Genomic DNA, 16,549 nt, shown 5'->3' on the forward strand with positions numbered 1-16,549 from the left:
TAAAAGGCATCTGACCACAGTATTACCCCAAACCTTTGACCCTCTGCAGTTTGCCTACCAGGCAAACAGATCAACTGCTGATGCCATTTTGGTGGCACTTCACCTCACATTGGAGCATCTAGAAGAGAAGAACAACTATGCCAGGCTGTTGTTTATAGATTTCAGCTCAGCATTCAATATGGTGATTCCAATGCAACTTATAGAAAAGCTAATCAACCTTGGCAAAAATAAATGGTTGTGCAACTGGATCCTCGATTTCCTGACTGGAAGACCACAAAGGACCTGTGTTGGTAACAACACTTCAGGGAGTATTACAATCAACACTAGAGTACTCCAGGCTTGTGTGCTGAGACCTCTCCTGTTCACAGTCCTTACCCATGACTGCTCTGTGAAAGATAGCAACAACCACATCATCAAATTTGCAGATGACACCACAGTGGTGGGACTCATAAGTGGTGATGACAACAGTGGGTATAGGAATGAGGTCAACACCCTGACTGAATGGGGCAACAACAACAATTTGGACCTGAATGTCAATAAAACAAAATACATTATTATGGACTTCAGAAAAAGCTCTGCCATGCACCTGCCCCTCAAGATCAATGGTGAAGAAGTGGAAAGAGTCCAAACTATATCAGAGGATCCTTCTTGGAGTACAAATACAGGCCAGCTAATTAAAAAACAACCAGCGACTACTCTTCCTAATAAGGCTTAGAAAAGCAAAGCTCTCTATGAATGATCTAAAAATCTTCTACCTATAGAGGAGCCATTTAGCCATCACCAGCAACTGCACTGTATGGTTCGTTAACAGCACAATGGCTGAAAGGAAGAAGCTGCAAAGAATAATAAGAACAGCAGGAAAGATCATAAGCTCTAGTCTTCCTACCTTACAGGAGCTCTTTGAACTGAGATGTAAAAATAGGTCCTGCAAAATACTGAGCGACACTTCTCATCCAGTGTATGGTTGGTTCACTAAACTTGCATCTGGTAGAAGGTTACAGCGTATCCACTATAGGACCTCCAGATTCATGAACAGTTTTTATCCACCTGCAATAAGACTCAATGCAGATGCAAATCTGGATGTATTAAAACTATAATAAATTGTTATGCTCTCATTTTTTCCCTTTTCTTTCATATAATAATTGTATTTATTTACTGCATACTAAAAATTAATATATTCTCATTCAAGTGCAATTCCAATCACTTCCTGGGCAATGTGCAATATCACCCAGTCTGCTGTCCAGTGTATATAAAGTGTATGTGCGTCAACTACCTAGACATTTACTTTTGTACTATAGTTATTGCTTATTCTTTAATACCTATCATGTCTTGTCTTTTTGTGTTTTTTTTTTTGTAAAAGAGCTGACACTCGAAATTTCATTTAGATAGCACGTGTTTCCTAAATGACAATAAAGTTTCTTTTGAATCTTTGAGAACAGCTCAAATTTTATCAGCCAAGTGATCACAGGGGTGAGTATAAAGAGAACAGGGGAGAGTTTATCATTGGTACCCAGGTGATCACAGGTGCTGGTACACAGAACTGAAGGGAAGAATGAAACATACATGTGATCACAGCTGTTAGTATATAAATAGCAGGCCAGAGAGAAACAAAATTCCAGGTGATCACAAGCACTGAAATACACAGAACCTAGGGGAAATTGAAACACCAGCACCCCACACATCACAGGTGCAAGTGTGTATATAACAGCATGGGAGAGTTAAACATCAGCACCCAGGAAATCACATTTGCTTGTATACATAAAAAAGCAGGCTGTCTAAGTATGCTCTGATTATGATACCAGTAAGCAGCTGATGTAGTCCCATTACACTTTTTCTCTACAACAGTTTAGGAGAGAGTTTTGAAGGGAGAAAGACCCAAGGATGCACAGCATAAAGAAGCCTGTACTTACCAGAACCCATGAATCTGGTTTGGTTGTGACTGATGTTAGTGTGGTGAGTTTTCTGGAAGAGATAAGCCGATATAACCTGCACACACAGCTGATGACAAAATTAGTGGGCATGAGCAGAGTGAATGCTACCTAATGTGAAGAAGAGAAACAGAAAGTAAACTTGTAAAAATGTTTAATCAACTGTTAAAATATTTTCTACATTTAGTTAACTTACTGACTCTCATACAGCATGTTTAAAATACTGTCAAAGTCTGTGCTGTAGTATGACATCATGCACCAGGTATGGTGCGTCTACATATTATTTCAGTTAACACTGCTGTGACTGTTCATTATATAACTGCACTCACCTAACCCTTCCTCCTCCTCCTCTCCTTTTCCAGTACAATTCGCAGCTCTCCAATGGAACCATTAAATATGATAAGGATAACAGCAGACGCTTCAGCAGTTACAGTCAGATGGATAACTGGATGCAGCAACAGCATAACAGTAGTGTGGTAGGGAGTCCTACAAGCCCCAGCAGTGACTCTGCATTTCTCTACAGCAGTAGAATAAACAGCTACAGTGAGCCAGACCTTACCAATCCCCAAGGAAGGAGCATCAAGTATACCAAAAAGAAATCATCACAGATAAGTAATGGCAGGGCAGTTGGATGCCCAGCATCAGGAAATTCTTATATGCAAGGGACATTTAGAAACACAATTTACCAGGCTGCACCACAGAAAAGAATGTCTCTCCATTCACCAGGGATACAGTCAGATGGAGCTGGATACAGTCAGTTCACTACAGAACAAAAGAGGTATGTCTTTCCTTTTATTCAAATTAATATATGCCAGTGGTTAAAAGTGTTTACATATGTGTGAGCATGTATAGATGTCATGTACATGAACATATATATTTTTTTCATATCCATAATCAACCCCCCCCCCCATCTTTCTCCCAGTTTTACATAGGGTCAGGGTGCCATGTCAAACGTTGCCTCCTCTCTCAATTCACAGCTGCTCTCCTACCTTTTTAGACAATCATTCCTGACTGCTGCAGGTCTTCCCTCATGCAGTCCATCCATATATTAGTTGGATGTCCTCACCTCTTGCATTCTTTCTGTCAAACCCAAATCTGCTTTACTAAATCATCATCTACTTTCCTGCACATGTGACTGAACCACCATAATCTTTTCTCATTGTCCTTCTCTCCAGCAGGGACTACTCTGGGTTATGCTCTGATGTCTTATTTTTTTCATTTGTCCTAATACCCATCTCAAGCACTTAACTCACTTCAAGTTTGTTGAACTGTTCTGCCATCACTACCTAGGTTTCTGTAGCATACAGAACCCACTGGCTAGACTATTTTTCTACACCTAATTTTTCATCCTCTTTGGCGTTCTTCTGCCACACACTACCTCTGACACTTTGTGCCATTTAGCTGCAGCACCTATTATTCTAGCTTTGACCTCCTCATTCAGAGCTACCTTCCCCTCAACCACAACTCTCACATACTTGAAAGCTGTTAATCTGTTCCACTATTTTCCCTTCTATTTCAGTTTTTGACTTCCCCTGTCTTATATTTGCTGCCAAGACCATTGTCTTATTTATACTTAGTTTCATCCCATCTGCCTCAATTTTGCTTTCCAGTTCTCTATTATTTGCTGAAGTTCCTGTTTAGAGTCTGCTTGTAGTGCCACGTCATCTGCATACAGAGGCTTTGATGATCTGTTCCCCTCTGACCTATTTGCTGAAACAGCCTATTGCCCGTCCTTCTCTATCATAGATGATAAGCAGGTGGGATATTTAGTTTAAATGCTTTAATACATAAAAAAACATCAGGATGGATAGCAGCATTATAAAGTATGAATGAACTAGTTAACAGACAGACCTTACATACAGACATGCTTACATCTCAACAGCTTTCTACAAAATGGCAGTCTAGCATTCATGTACTCAGTATTTATACACTTGTGCAAGGCATTGGATAGCTTCTTAAAGATACATACACACAGACTGATCTACATCCTCCCTCTTAAAAAGATTGCCCTTTGAAAAAACAATAGTAGATTTAGACATGCATTACTATGTACATTAGAAACAAAACACAGTGTTCATGTCCAAGTTGGTTCATATCTGTCACAGGGTTTAGAGATGCAACCATATCTTGTACTACGACAGTGTGCACCAAATTTAGCAAGAGGAATAGTCTGCGATGCACAACTTACATCAGGAACTTCTGGATTTGTCATAGGAATGTGAATGTCCTCTGGAATTTGAACGCTGGACAGCTCACTCTGAGATCAAGAGTCTCACAGGCTATGTGCTGTGGTATAGGCTCAGACACCGGTCTCAAATGCTTCACATTAAACCTAAAAACTGCTCCTTGTGATTCCACAATGCATGATCTCGGCTCTGGACCAATATTCTTCAAGACACCAGTCCGATCGTAACCTTTGGATGTTTGCATCCTTACCACTTCTCCCTCTCATAATGGATTGAGTGGTTTGCTGGTTTTATCATAATAGGATTTCTGGGTTAAATGCTTCTTCAACAGACTGGCTTTCACTAACCTCTTGTGCTTAACATGGAACCAGCAATTGACTACTGATTGGTAATGTGGCCCTGGTTTGTCTTGACAGAAGTCTCTGAGCAGGTGAACTAAGATGTTTATCATGAGGAACATTTCTGCGATTCAAGAGATTCAGGAAAACATCACTATTATCTTGTTTTGAATTCTCTAGTAACTGTTTTGCACTTTGAACTGCACGTTCTGCCAAACCATTTGACTGCGGGTACTCAGGGCTACTTGTGACATGAGTGAAGTCCCATTTTTCAGCAAATCTTTTTAACTGTTGGCTTGTAAACTGCGTGCCATTGTCAGAAATAACTTTGTGCTGACTGCCACATACTGCAAAATGACGCTTCATCGTAGTAAAGACAGTAGTGGATGCTAGGTTAGGGAGTAGGCCAATCTCGAACCAACTAGAGTAAGAGTCTGCTAATACCAAATAATACTGACCATTCCACTTGAAAATGTCGGTAGTTACTATCAACCAAGGTAGTTCAGGAATCTGGTTTAGCTGAAGTGGTTCCTTCTGTTGATGTGGCTTAATTTACATAGAGAGCAAGATGAAAGTGCTCTCGCAATGTCTTGTGACACTGAAGGCAAAAATACTACACCTTTCGCTCTTCTTTTGGTAGAGTCGGTTCCTGGGTGACCTAATGCAAGATAATGTACTCTTGTTGCAAGAACTTTTGAACAATTACTTTCGGACTTTTCCTAATGATACCATTGTCAGACAAAATCTTATCTCTGTATGGTAAATAAGGTTTCACTTCTTGAGGTAAACTAGATTGCGTTGATGGCCATAATTGATTAATAAAGTGGTTGAGCCTTTGTTAAACTGGGTCAGTGGCTGTGTGATCTCTCAAGCTCATCAAGATATGTGGAAAAAAAATTTCTCACTTCCATGACTTCAAAATCAAGGTTTTCATTTTCGAGCTGTTCTGTGGTGTTTGGGGGCGATCTAGACAATGTATCAGCAAGATAAAGAAGTTTGCCTTTCTTGTAGACCACTGTGAAATTATGTGCAATTTTAGCATCATATGTTGCAATCTGGCTGGAGCTGAATGCATAGGCTTTCTCAAGATAGCAACTAGAGGTTAATGGTCTGTTTGGATCTGGATAGGTCTATCATAAACATAATCATAGAACTTCGAACGTGCAAACACAACTGCCAAAAGCTCTTTCTCGATCTGGGCATAATGCATCTCAGTTTGGGTAAGAGTTCTCAATGCACAAACAACAGGTTGATCCTCTTGTAGAATGACTGCATCTGGACCAAATTTCGAAGCGTAACAGGATTGGCTTGTGAACATCATAGTATCTGAGTGTTGTTGGACTAGCAATTCTCTGTTTCAGGACATCGAATGCTCGTTGGTGTTGCTCTAAGACCAGGATGCATCTTTATGTGTCAGCTCTCTGAATGGTGCTGAGAGTTGGCTCAAGTCTGGAATGATAAGATAACCACAAAAAAACACCAACGATGCGAGTCCTCAGTAAGATTTAATAAATTGTAATAGAATAAAATGTTGTTAAGTGCTTTCATCAACAAGTATGACTTCTTCAGAACAAAGAAAACAGTCAAAGAAAAAAAGTTTAAATACACAATGCCAGTTAGCCATTGGTTCAAATCCAGCCTATTCAAACAGTAAGAATTAATTACTCATGAATATATAAACAGGAAAAGCTAAAAAATTTTTTACAGAAATAAAAACATTTACTCAATACCACATTAAACACTAAAAATGTTTTAAATGCAAAGAAGCCTTTACATTGTAAACCTGTTACATAATAAAATGTAGATTTAAAATTAGTTTAAGTCTGGAATGAACTTGCCTAGGTAGCTGACCATGCCAAAAATATTGCAGAGCTTGAACATTGTCTGGTGCTGGCAACTCAAGAATGGTTGTTTGCTTTGAAGTGTCTGGTCGGAGGCCTGTACTTGTAAATAAATGACCAACATAAGTAACTGCTTGTAGCCTGAACTTGCATTTCTGTGCATTGAGCTTAAGATTCACTTGACGTGCACTTTCCACAACTTTTCTGAGGTTTCTGTCATGTTCTGCTTCATCACAACCTCCTACCAGTATGTCATCTACTATAATAGCAGGAGGATACCCAGAAAAAGTTGCTCCATTGCATGTTGAAAGACTTCACTTGTAGAAATGATCCCAAATGGCATTCTCAAAAAATCTGTACCTTCCAAATGGAGTAATAAAGGTAGTGAGCAATGATGATTTCTTGTCAAGCAAAATTTGCTAAAATGAACTCTGCATCTAAACTGAAAAAAAACAGTGGCATTTGGTATCAAGGCTGCGACTTCTTTGGTTGTGAGTATTGGATGATGAAGTATTTTTAGTGCTTTGTTCAAATCTTGTGAGTCAATACTTATTCTGATGTCATCTGAGCCTTTCTTATAAGCTACCACCATGTAAGATACCCATTCAGTTGGTTCATCTACTGGACAAATATCACCTTGTCATACCATTTTATCTAACTCAGCTTTGACTCTGTCCTGCATGGCTATTAGAACTTTTCATGCTGGCCTGATAACTGGACTGACCTCTGGGTCTAACTTCATGGAGTACACAACTGAATGCTTCCCTATTTTGTGTTTGAAAAGATCAGCATAGGTAGAAAAACTGTAGTGGGCAAAATTAGAGTACTGGTCTTTTAAGCTAGCATGATGGACTTCCTTATTAAAATGAAAGCAGTCCCATTTTCAAACTGTCTCTGAGCCCTAATAATGCCTCTTGACCACATAAAATAAGTCAGAGCATCTTCCAGCAGAGTAACATGAAAGGACTACTGAGCCTTTGGTTTGAATTTTTCACCTGCGTAAGCAACAAGCTTCACACACCTTGCCAAATCAAGCCTTTCACCATGAGACACACTAGCAAATGTTTCTGCTGACATAACATTGCACTTATAACCTGTATCAGCTTTGAGCTCTGTGGGTTTCCCATTTATCCAAACAGTACAAAATACTTCATTCTTTGCCCTTAAATCTACTGCATTGACAGTTTCATGAAGTACTGACACACCATTAACATAAAGAGTAGGATTGCAGCTTTCTAATTGATCAACTAGTTTCTTAAAATGTTCCCTTTTAATAAAAGAATGTGGGCCTTTTGATTTGCAAAACATTTTGAAATTATTCCACTTATTGCATTTGTGGCATTGCTGACCAAAAGCTAAAGATTTTTCCTTTTTAGATTCATAATTTCCACCACAATTATGACAGGTGGCAATGAAACTAGGTTGGGGCCCATGCTTTGAGTTTGCTGATGCACTCTTATGCTTAACTGAGACTGTGCGAACTCTGGAATTTGCTGGAAGGTTCTGGGGTTTAACCAGTGAATGATGCAGAGGCTACAGTTGCTGCCATGTGCTTGGGCCTGTTTCTTTTAACCACGTGCTGCATACTGTCAACATGATCTTTTATCACTATGCCTTCTAGAGCTATTCTCATTTGTAAGCATATTTGTGTGCTTTTCTGTGAACTTGTATATCTGACAAATCTCAAGAGCCTTATTCAAAGTTAAATCAGTCACGAAGCAAAATCTTTCTCACAGCATCATCTTTAATACCACACACAAGTCTGTCCTTTGTCAACTCATTCCTTAAATTACCAAATCTGCATGATATAGCTTTGACTCTTTGAGAAACAAGGCTGTTACATATGCGGCAAAAGTTTCACTAGGCTTTTGATCCCTTGTGTAAAATAAGTGCTTTTCCATTGTAATGTTTGTCTGGAGGTTACACATTCTCTAAATTTACATTTTAAGTACTCGGGGTCCTAACTTGACTTAGCCAATACAACAATATGACAGTTTTCCCCTCCAGTATAGGTAGCAGGTGCATACACAAATGAATGTTCCCTTTCAATGGCTTCTGACCCAGCTAAATTAAGCAGAATAATGCCTTTGTATGGTCATCTTTACCAGAAAATGCAGCCTGTATGAAAATGTCATACACTTGCTTAAACACTCTCCAGTTCTCTCCAATATTACTGTCAAACACAAGTGCACTGGGTTTTCGAAATCTGTTCGCCATGCCCACAATGTATATACAAACACACTGAAAAAACGGCCCTTGTAATTATATTCCAACAAACAGTTATTTTTGCTTGTAATAACATTCAAATGCGCAATAAACTTTTCGAAATACTGTACTTGCAAAATATGCTGTATAATGGCTGTATTCTGTGAAATATGCCCTGTAATAGCTGTGCTTTTGCAAAATAGCTTTATTGTAACACTGTACAAACATGTGAACACTTTATACACTTCTGATAACTTGGATATCTTTGATAAATATAAAAAAAATATGGATTCACTAAGCACATATTGAAAAATGCAGTTGTTTCCTTTTATTTTATTTATTTTTTGCAATTCAGACTTTATTTTAAAACATTTGCTGTAGTAATTTGAATATTTTTATCAATATCATACATATCGGTTTATGCAAATATCGTTTAGAACATTCTGGATGCCTCATTTCATATTTTACAAATAAGAAATAGTGCTGAGCAAGTTTAACATCTGAAATTAATTTCTGACCTGTTTTGTAAAGTATACGTGCAGAATAGTTCCGCGGTGGTGCAGCGGTGGCATTGCTGCCTCACAGCAAGAGGTTCTCCCGTTCGATTCTCGGCTTGGGTTGGGAGTGCCTTCTGTGTGGAGTCTGCATGTCCTTCCTGTGGTCCAGTGGGCGTTCAAAAGACATGCGTTGAATGGGCGTGCCTTTGTTGAAGATTGAGTGTCGGGCTGGCAACTCGACACCATAAAAACCAACTGCCAATCATTAGCAGACCGGAGTTCCGCTGTGGCAATGCCTAACCGGGAAAAGCCAAAAGCCAAACAACGTACAGAAGGGATGATTCCCTCCTCTATATTCCTCCAGTTCCAACCAAGTGCCTCTCAAACTCAGACTGAAGAGTTTAGATTCCATCCTGGCTTTAAGTTGTTTTAGACATGCCACTTCTGATACCATGTCCTTTTAGACATGTCACTTGTCCTTCTCTGTCACAGATGACAAGCAGGTGGGGTGTTTCGTTTAGATGCTTTAATGCATAGAAACACATCAGGATGGATAGCAGCTCATAAAGTAGGAATGAACTAAGACAGACATTACATACATACATGCTAACATCTCAACAGCTTACTACAAAATGGCAGTCTAGCTTTGCATGTGCTCAGTAGTTATACACTTGTGCAAGCCCTTGGATAGCTTCTTAAAGATACATACACACACATCGATCTACACAGCCCATCACCAGTATGAACAGCAGTGGGCTCAGAGCTGAACCCTGATGCACACCCATTCACACTGGGAACCACTTTGTGTCAATAGGTCCCTATACGGGTCTATATTAGCAGAACGAAAGGTGAATTACGCAAAATTTTGAGTGACACAAATTCATCAAATCGCATTTAAAGCGATTCAATGAATTTGTCATAGGGCAAGGAGATGGTTGGCAACTTCCCGGAGTTGCCCTTTCCATCCATATAGTGCAATCTCGGAGTTGGTATATTTAGTTAGAGGATGTGGGGGGCAGAGCCCCCCCCACATTGGGGGGGTGTGGGAGGTGAAGCCCCCCACCTATTTATGATGTGAAATAATTTGTTTTTAGCAAATGACCACATAAGTTTTTTTCCCTAGGGAAAAATTCGCTTACCTGCCCGTTCGCTCATTTGCATTTTCATGCGTTATGTGTGGATTTTTCCGTGATCGCACATATGCACTTTCATTCTGCTAATATAGTCCCTTCTATACATGGCCTGCACTAATTTTTAACAAAGTTTTGGAAACTTCAAACAATCATAGAACTGCCCAAATCAATCTCTGGACCTTGTCATTTGCTTTCTCCAATGTGCAGAAATGCTCAGGTAGACTCTTTCCTCATCTCCAACTTCTTCTCCACTGCCTGTCTCGCTGCAAACATTGCATCATCATTCATCTTACTTTCTAGTACTCTGCATAATCATTTAGCAGTCACCCTCTACAGCAATTTCATGCAGTCTGACAGCAATTTCATGCAGTCTGACAGGAGTTTGATTCCAGTGTAACACTCCCAGTTTTAAGTATTTCCTTTGTTCTTGTACACTGGCACTAGAATGCTTATTCTCCAGTCATTGGGGATATGCCTCTCTCTCTTATTCCCTCTCTCTGTATTGTGTTACATACCCACAGAAGCCATTTCTTCCCTAAAGCACCATCATATTTTTTTCCTCTTAATTACTGGAAACCATCTATTGTACCAATGCTGAAGCTTGAACTGTGTTTTGCTGAACAGCTGCAGGATTCTTCCTTGTCAATGCCACCTTTTCTAGTGGATTTTATTTCAGGTTCTGTATTTTTTTTCTTTGCTGGCATCCAGGCATTCTATTTACTAACCAGTAACTGAATTTTACTCAAGCTAGGAAATTTACTAACTTTATTTTTCAGTTTCTTTTTTCACATTCTGAAAGTTGAAATTAAGCTGTTGATCAGTGTGCAGCCACCTTGGAAGTCAAAGTTCCCAACAACCTGATCATCAAAGCCATGACTTTGTACTTCTTCTAGGGTGGGTACTGCATATGGCAGTACAGCTTTTGTGGGGAGTTCTTCATTTAGTGGTAGTCTACACATCTACCCTTGATGTCCTCTGGACTGCCAAGCAGCTTATTCCTGGCAACTTTTATGAAAAGCATTTTCTGATTATCTTTTTTATCTTTCTGTTGGATGGCACAGTGGTTCAGTAGGTAGTACTACTGCATCACAGCAAGATGTTCTCTTGTTTGATTTTTGTCCAAAGGGCCTTCTGTATAAAGTCTGCATTCCTTCTATGTCTTTGTGTAACACTTCTCCTGATGCTCCGGTTTCCACCCACATTCCAAAGACTTACATCAGGTGGATTGGACACTGTAAATTTGCCATAGGTGTGAGTGTACATGCATGTGTCTGGTATGGAAGAACAACCATAGCAAGGCTAGCCACCCGGCAGTATAAACTATTGATGTAACAACCTCACCCCATATGTATAAATAGGAAACATAGCATAGGAACAGAAGCCACAACAAAGTCTTGTCTATTACATCCTGACTACATAAGCAACACTTTCCTTAACAGGAGGAAGTCAACCCACGTTGCATGCTGACCTTACTCTTGTACGTAATCTTGTGACTCTGTCTGTCTCTCTTGTCAAACCACGTCAAACCAAGTGCTGACCATCATTATCCCATTTGTATACAGAAGTCCAGAATGGTCTCTACTTCATTACCCCAACCATGTGGGCCCAGACAATCTTCATATCCTGTTCTGTTTCATCCCAATATGAGAATTCAGGTCTCCCATTGTTAAGACCAATTAATTATGCCTATCTTTATTGAAAAGGTCTGAATGTTCTTTTTCCTCACTGTCACAGTCTTGCTGTGGAGCACAGGCTGAGACTATGAAGACTATTCTTTTTTGACAAGGGAGTCTGACTTTAATTCACTTTCTCAACATATTCTCACTCAAGTTTTAGTCTGTTCTCTCCCTGAATACTGGGCTCTGGATGACAGGCCAAGAGACTTTCATGCACAGCCGTTCCACTCTGTATCCTGGATACATCCCGTATCTAGTCTCATCCTTACCATCATGTCATACAGTTCTAAGCTGATTCCTGTCAGTGAACCTATATTCAGTGTAGCAACCTTTAATTAATTTTTGTCAGGTTAACTGTTTTACGTCTAGTTTACTTAACAGAGATATCCCAAGTAACCAAGCAGCTTGCTCACCCAGGGATTTTGTGCTTTATGGTGGATATACACTAGCTAAAAGAGGCATGTAGACTCCTTCAATAATTAGTGCATGTCCCCTGGTGTAGGTCAGAATATGCTGGGTGATCTTACTTAGCACCAGCAAATACCTGTGGCTCTTTTGGCAGCATTAGTTGTTATGGCCAAGACATTAAGCCAGCTTTTATACACTGGCCAGTAGGGGCATGTAGGCCCCTCCCTCCATTAGCATGGTTTCCTGGTGAAGTTCAAAATAGGCTGGGTCATCTCTCTCAGCAAATAACCATGCCACTAATGGCAACCTTAGTCAGCATAACCTAATCACCTACAGCCAAACTTTTACAATGCTGACTGGTTAGCCTTGACACAGCACACAGCCTGTGATCTATTCTCCTATCTAGTGGATACTGTGCATCACAGATGATGCCTAAAGAGGATGATCCACTCGACTTTTCACTCAATAAGCACCACATAGATACTGTGTTGCTGCTCAAGACTCTGTTCATTTTGGGGTGCATTCTGCTTGCAGCTTCTCTTAAGTTCAAGTTTAAAGGCTGGATTTGAACCCAGTAATTTCTATCCTTGAAACAGAAACACTCAGTATGTTTTGGAGAGGTGGAAGAAACCCCACAAAGAAATGGGGCAAAGAATGCTAACTTCATACAAACAGTGAATAGAGGAATGTATTGAATCTTGGATGTTGTCACAAGCATATAAAGAAGAAGAATTTCAATAATTTGAATAAGTTAAATCAATTCCTTTACAAATAAATATTCAAACGGTACTGAATTTTTACAAGTAACTGAAAAATTAACATTTAAACAGAAAATTTACAACGGCAAATACAGTTTTCATCACATATTATAATTTATTTCACATATCGCTATCACATTTACTGGGGTTGAAATATTTTAACAACATGGAAGATGTTACTGTTTAAGTCTGAAGTCATCCCTAAATTGTTTGGAATGCAAGAGCTACGTTATTAAAAGTTTTCACATTTTTCCCAAGGGTCTGGTGTTAATTTGAGTTTATGGTGCTTTTTTCTTGTGTTTCTGGTTGGTTCTCCATTATTTCTGAAAGAACTAGAGTTTTTAAAATGTATTACTGTTTTCCTCATGCATCTCCCCCCTTCCCAGACCTGCTAGTTTCACTGAGAAACCCTTCAGAAAGAAAGCATTTGGAAATAGAGTTTATTGTTGATGTCACACTGCTCATTTTTTTTCCTTAAAACAGCCATCTGCATTTGCATTGTTATTACTAATACTTCTGTGCTCGATGGTCAGATTACAAGACTGCAATCTTACTCTCCATCTAGGGAGATTGCTATTTTGCCCACTAGCAATGTTTAAGCACTTTAAGGGATCATAGTCTGTTAACACTGTGAATTGTCTACTATACAGGTATGGTGGGAGCTTTTTGGGAGCTCACCCTATTCCAAAATAGTTTTCTTCTATGACTGCACATAAAATCTGTCTTGGCTAACATACATATCACGAATACTACTGGATCTTTCTTCCTTTGAAGAAACTTGATTAAGTACACATAGGTTCAAAGCATCTACTTGCATGTTGCAAAACTTCCAGGCTACAGTCAGGACTGGCTAGTACAGTGGGTCTACTCAATGCCTCTTTGAACTTTTGAAATGCCTGTTTACTAGTTATCAAGATAAGCCTTTATAGACCGTCTTCAAATAAGATCTCTGAGTAGTATATCTGTGGTACTACAGTGGAGGACAGGCTTCCCATAATAACCAAAACCACACAGCCAACTGAAGCAACAGCAGCAAAAGAAGATAAATCCAAAGCAACGACCACAAAGAACCAAGAGCAGTTAAAATCTTTATTCATCTCTAGCTCCTCAGCAACAACGTCTTCAAGGAGTAAATATACAGAATCAAATTACATAATATATACCCACTCTAATTAAACAATTAATGTACAAAATACATAATTAGTTAATTAATTAAATACTTCCAATTACATTCATTGTTCAAGCCTCCCAATGTCAGTATGTTATATTTCAGAATATTCACTGACTCTTTATACAATAATTTATCCTTAAGGGTGGCTGACTCACCCTGATTTAAAATAACTTGTTCCAAAATACATCGTTTTAGAAATAAAGGATTACTCTGATGCCAAATTTTAAAATGCATCACTATGGGGCTTTCGATAAGCATATTTCTAATACCTCTCATATGTTCTTACAACCTGACTTTAAACATTCTCTGATATTTCCCGACATAAAACAGGTCGCAAGGACATCTCAAAATATAAACAATTCCAGCCGTGTTACACGAGAATTCCTGAATGGGATTAAAACTCATCCCATTTATCTTAGAAAAATTAGTAACCACTTGACTACATATTGAGCATCTACCACAAGGGTAGGTACCCTTTCTAGGAAGAATAGAACCCCCTATGTTAACATTAGGCATAACAAATTTAGGTACCCAAATTTACTATGTACTATTAAATCCACTTATGACCTTTTTTAAAAGTGATATAATGCCTATAACTAATTATTCTAACTAGTTCCTTATTTTTCAACAACATAGGCCAAAAGTACATTAAAATTTTAACCATTTATTCACTAAGGACATTAAAAACTGACACAAAATAAATCTCTTTCATATTATTACATTGTTCTCTACCACAGGACATTAGAGGTGTATTTTGACTAAAAAATGGAAATTCATTATTATCATAATAGTCTACCTTACTAGTTTGTCTATGAAAAACAACTTCAACACAATTACTACACTTTTCTTTAACTTTTTGAAAAGCTTCCATAACAATGTTTCTATTATATCCCCTATCTATAAACATAGTTAATGTATGCTGAACTTCTACTTCAAAATCTATATCCCAAGCTATATAATGTACTTAATTGTAAACACTCCTCATATGGCATAGAATTATTACGATGGTGGGATGAAAACTGTTACCATGTAAAAACATATTTTCTCTTCCAATTTTTCTATGAACCGAAGTTAACAATTCCCCTATCAATGTTAAGCTCTAAAAAAAATAACCTGATTATCCACCTGAAGGCCATCAAATCTTAAATTAAATCTGTTATTTTGTAGAGAACATACAAATTAATGGACCTCATCAAAACCTCCTTCACAAACAAAAATTAAATCATCTATGTGATGAAAATATTTCACTGCATACTTCTTCCAAAAACTTTTGTGATATAAAATTTCCATTTCAAACATAACCATAAATAAATTTGCATACATGAGGCAAAAGGTGCCCCCATGGCCATGCCTTGAATCTGATGAAATAATTCATTAAACATTAAAAAACTATTAGCCAAACAAAACTGAACAATTAACCCAATATAACATGACAAAAGATTGTCACCCAAAAAGAATTGCAAAGATTGAATCCCACATTGATGTTGGATGCTTGTATATAAGCTCTGAACATCCACCACCACCCAACATATATTCTCCTTCCATTTAAAACCTGATATTTTATCTACAAAATCTTGGGTGTCTCTGTTATAGGAAGGAATTGTTTTAACAAATACAAATAATCACGTAAAAATGAACCATTATTATGAAGAAAATATCTACATGCAGAGACTATCAGACATACCACTAAATTAGCCAAACCTTTGTGAATTTTTAGTAAACAGTAAAATAAAGCCAGCTCGCTTCCTTGAATAGAAAACTTTTTTCAATGTCATTTTTATCAAAATAACCCAGTCTCAAACCTTGCAATAACAACTCATACTGTTTAAGTGCTTCATTATAAAAGGCAATGTTACATCTCTCATATAATTGAACATTATTCAGAAATTGATAACACATTTGTACATACTGTTTGTAATTCATAACCACAATCCTGTTCCCTTTGTCATAAGGTTTCACAACTAGCTGATTATTACCTAAGTTAATCAAAGTTTGCTACTATTCTTTAGATAAATTATACTTAATGTTGTTTGGATTTTACAAAATTATTACACAATTCCCCTACTAAAAAAATGTAATGTTGCTGAGAATTGCTGAATGCACTTGTTTATAAAAGGGGTATAAATCAGCTATTATATTTCACACCAAAGTGTCTAAACGACTATAAGCATTTGTTTGAATTTCATTCCATTCTCCTTCATTAGAAATGCAAAAAAAAAGCTTTCCTTAAAACTGGTTTCCAAACAATCCTCAAATTCACCCCTACTTGTTTATCACAAAAATAATACGCAAGATGCAACTTTTTGCACCAAGCAAAATATTTCATACTTTAGAGTATATAATCTGGGAAGAATGGTTGGCACAAACTTTAACCCCAAATTTAAAACAGATTTTAACATATCAGATAA

General features: G+C 38.0%; 1 protein-coding gene across 1 annotated transcript in view; it reads left to right on the top strand.

Moving 5' to 3' along the window:
- PKP1 (plakophilin 1) overlaps nt 1-16,549 on the top strand; it is an 833,005-nt gene that overhangs the window by 398,582 nt on the left and 417,874 nt on the right. The window contains exon 3 of the mRNA XM_044076546.1: nt 2,291-2,706. Coding sequence (XP_043932481.1) covers nt 2,291-2,706 — 416 coding nt within the window. The remainder of the gene's footprint in view (nt 1-2,290; nt 2,707-16,549) is intronic.

The sequence above is a fragment of the Protopterus annectens genome, chromosome 7.part0 (genome assembly GCF_019279795.1).
Source record: "Protopterus annectens isolate FY-2018-M chromosome 7.part0, PAN1.0, whole genome shotgun sequence".
Taxonomy (NCBI): Eukaryota; Metazoa; Chordata; order Ceratodontiformes; family Protopteridae; genus Protopterus; species Protopterus annectens.